Here is a 4,141-nt window from a genome sequence, read left to right as displayed (position 1 = left end):
CTTGGTTTAACCATGACAATTCCCTAGAATCAAGGTTGGTTCAAGCTAGCAATTCCAAGGCTTGGAATGACCTAGATATGATATATTGAATCAAGCTTGGTTCAAGCTAGGAATTCCAAAGCTTGGTATCCTAAGCTGATCCAAGCTTGGACCCATCGTCCAAGCTTGGATTTCCCCACCTGGGTACGTGCACATAAATTACAATACGCATTATTTTTGTGCTCGTTATAGCCTTATACGTCGAAAAATGAAGAGCATTTTCCTCGCTCCATAAAACTATGTGCACATCTTTTCAAATTAAATAAGTTCGATGTGGACGATTTTCAAGAAAATTATTAATCTTTAATTCGTGTGTACATTTTTTTGTACACATCTTATATTATCTGCACACTGAGAAATGACACTGTGTACAACTTGATAGAGCGGAATTTTTTGACCACACTTGAGGTGCACGTTAAAAAATTAAATGCGCATATTTTATTTGATGTTTCCATCTGTGCACAAACTTAATTGTGTACAATCCTTATGTGCATGACTCATACCCTGTCTTGTGAATGACCGGAAAACGGAGAAAAATACATTCGCGTATGCACTAAGTATCTGTAGATTGTCGGAAAATTTTATGACTTTCATCGGACCCTTGAACTGGAATCAGACGATCGTGGTAGAGCTAAAATTTTTATTTCTTCCCAATTCCCTGTTGCCCAGAGTGTAGATTTTCTTGATAGGTTGAGCCCACGTATACGTCGTAAAAATCAGAGAGATAACCTCGCTGGACATTGAAAGGAAATTTTTAATACATGGCCCGATCCATGTCTATATTTTTATTGCTTTTCTTTCCCGAAAAACTCGTTAGGTTGTTTTTATAATGATAAATCATTAAAACCACTGGAGATATTCATATTAATATTGCTAAAATGAAGATATGGATCATAATTAAGAATTGAAAAAGATATGAAATGTCAGTTTTAAAAAAATTAATCAATTTCTTATTAATTTGAAGTTGAACTTATGAATTGTACTCTCTTGTGCCAGAATTTTTCATGGGAATCCAATAGAATCGTCTTAAAATAAAAAAACTATCATTCTTTAGTAGATGTTTTCACTTGTGATCATTTTTCAATTATCTTTGCTTGGTCACTCTCTGCAGCTAATTATTCGAATTCTTTTCTGCAGTAATTACTCATTTTCGTGGTTAACTGGAAATGCGTAAATTGGTAATTCAAATTTCTTGTTTGCATGCTTTTTTAAGATCAAAAATATTTTAAATTCAAGTAAGACGGCCACTTGCTGAACATTTAATTCCTGGATTGCAGAGAATGCCATTAAATTTTTTGAATACTGCTTATGGAATGTTCAACAAACATTAAGAAACATTAAAAAATCTTTTCACCAGTGTTTTTCAATTCATTTGCTGCCGGAATTGGAGAAATTTATCCAACAGAACTTTCTGCGAAAGTTGACACAAAAAAAATGAACTATTGATATTGTTTAACAATGTAGAAATATGTCAAGAAAAATATTCACATTCTTACTTCAAAAATTCAAAGTTTTGCTTTTAACATTTTTTATTTGAAAAATATTCATACAACGAGCTGCATGGAAGTTCCCTCTTAACGAACTATCTCCCCCCTTAGGTAGTTAGTTTCCTTCGGACAGGATTCCGATGGGTCCGTGAAAAATGAGAAAGTAGAAGAAAGACGAAAACCAAAACTGAAAACAAAACGTACATGACCATGGCGATTCGATGGTGCATTTGGTCGAAAAGCTCATGCCGCCGTCCCGATTCGAATCGAAAATGAACTCTAGGAAATCCTCTCGCAAATGTACTAATAATGTCAGCCAAAATGTGCCGTGGACGTGACTTCAAATGATGCAGTTGATTCTTAATGCTCTAGAGCTTTCGCTCTTTGACGGGCACACCAACTGCATGTTCCGCCTTATAATTATAATTAAGACATGGCTCGACTATCACTAACAATACCTAGTTTCTTAATTTCCCATTGTGCTTTCATTTTACAGATAAGGTGGAATTACGATTCAATGGAAATGAAGCCTATCTACAAAACACAGCCTATGATACCGTGCCTATGATAGTCCATGGAAACGGACACAGTAAAGTGATCTTAAACTCTTTGGGAAATTATCTTGCAAGTGCCTGGAGTGCAGAACAAGGGTGCCTAAACTGCTGGGACGGTACCGTAGAGCTCTTTAATGAGCAACCAGAAACATATCCGCCTATACTGATCGCAATTTTCGTCGACCGGCCAACACCGTTCCTCCAGGAATTTTTCCACAAAATTTACCATCAAGCTTACCCGAAATCGAAACTTCATCTCTTTATTTATAATAGTGAAACTCATCACGACTATGTGGTTGAGGAATTCACTGAAAATAGTGGAAATGAATACAAGAGTGTGAAGATTGTCACTGCAAGTGATAGGATTGGTCTTCCTCAGGCTAAAATGCTTGCTATGTTAGTTCACTTACACTAAATTCAATTTTAACAATTAGAAGAGGGTAACTGTATGAGCTACACTACGTCAATTCAGCAATTCAGTTTTTTTAATTTTTCGTAAGAATGGAAAAAAATTCAGTAAATGGCTAGTATAGCTCCACCAATCTAATCAAGAAGTTACGATACTCTTCCCTTCTGCTCATTTATCATCTCAATGTAGGAGTTTACCAGATATTACTGTATATCTTAAAAACACTCTTTTCAGGGATGGCAAGTCTTGAAGGGTCAAATAATTTGAATAATTTGAACCTGTCAGCAAAAATTTTTTCATCATTTTAAAAATTAAAATTCCCAACCTTGCGTAGAAAACTCTAAAAAAGCTTTTATGTACCGAAAATGATGCGATTCTAACCTTGCTTCGCTCGGTAAAATCACGGAACGAGGAGCTGATGACAGAAATTTGTGAGCCGTCGGATTCCTCTCCGTGTTACAACTGCCCACCAGCTCAAAAACCCATTACATTTTATTGTTCTAGGGAAATGAGTGGCCACTTAGCGCTTTCCTTTTTACTTACCTCCTTTAGGCCTCGTAACATAGTATAACATATACCACACTATATGAAAAGCATTTTAGCAAGATATTGTTGATCAACACATTTTGATAAAATACGTTCCCAAAATACTTTTCAGCCGTTGTAGCATAAATTAGTATTTGTAATTCTGCTATGTAGAATGCTCTCACACATAAAAGCACGAAGTTTGAGCATCGTGTCTGTATGCTGCGGTATCCAGTCAGCGATCACTTTTTCTTAAGATTAACAAATACCAGGAAACATTCGTTTCCAAAAATTTGAAATTTCGTCAGTTGATTGGCATAATTTGAGACGAACTTTGTCTCCCGAGACACCCTTATCGGTACTTTCTGAAGAAACGCCATTTGCATGTTTAGGCTTATTCCCTCTCTATTGTTGCTAGCCCAGATGGAATTTGTCTTTCTTGGTTTTCTTCCATTTAAGTACCACGAGTACAGCAGTTAGATATCCCCCAAGCAGAGCTGCAAATGCCCGGGGTTTGACTGCTTCCACTCGTAGATCGCCTGGTATCCGAGGGCACCGTTAACGGAGCAACTTCTCTCACACCCCGCAGGCATCAGCACGGTTTGGAGGTATCGCGATAGTGAAACATAACCACTACCACGATGCCCCCGCGCATGACATCTTAGTTTGGAAAACTAGTCCGCGACGTGGGTTTACGCGTCGCCGCCCGGTTCCCCAGTTGGAAACAATTTATAACCATCGCAGACCACCCTTTTGGTCCTCCCCTGATCGGCTTCCAGGTGTCTTCGCCTGAATTTTCACCAAGGTCATTCGGTGTGACCATCTACTTTTCGCCAGCTGGAGGTGCGCTAGGTTAGCTACCCAACCGTGTTCTCGGCACCCCAGTCAAGGAGTTTAGAAATACCCAAAAACGATGATGAGATAAGGCAATATAACATTTTCCAGGATTGAAAACATCCAGTCTGAGCTCAATTGCAGTTCTTCCAATTTAACAGAGAATTACCTTCTTCCAAAAGCAAAACGATGATTATGTTCACTATACAAAGTGATACAATTAGTGAAGAGAATTTTATCCGTGTTATCTCCAGTTAACATTCAGCATTTCAATGAATGATTCATGAATTCTA

The 4,141-nt window shown here is 37.6% G+C and overlaps 1 protein-coding gene across 1 annotated transcript in view; it reads left to right on the top strand.

The window, feature by feature from the left end:
* Positions 1 to 2,476, top strand: part of LOC105272692 (procollagen-lysine,2-oxoglutarate 5-dioxygenase 3) — a gene marked incomplete at its 3' end in the record, with an annotated part of 83,223 nt that extends 80,747 nt beyond the window's left edge. Inside the window, 1 exon segment of the mRNA XM_011314906.1 lies at positions 2,023 to 2,476. Coding sequence (XP_011313208.1) covers positions 2,023 to 2,476 — 454 coding nt within the window.
* Between the last annotated feature and the right edge of the window lie 1,665 nt (positions 2,477 to 4,141).

Source organism: Fopius arisanus, unplaced genomic scaffold (assembly GCF_000806365.1).
Source record: "Fopius arisanus strain USDA-PBARC FA_bdor unplaced genomic scaffold, ASM80636v1 scaffold00239, whole genome shotgun sequence".
Classification (NCBI taxonomy): domain Eukaryota; kingdom Metazoa; phylum Arthropoda; class Insecta; order Hymenoptera; family Braconidae; genus Fopius; species Fopius arisanus.
The sequence above is the reverse complement of the archived record's forward strand: the minus strand, read 5'-3'. Positions and strand labels throughout refer to the sequence as shown.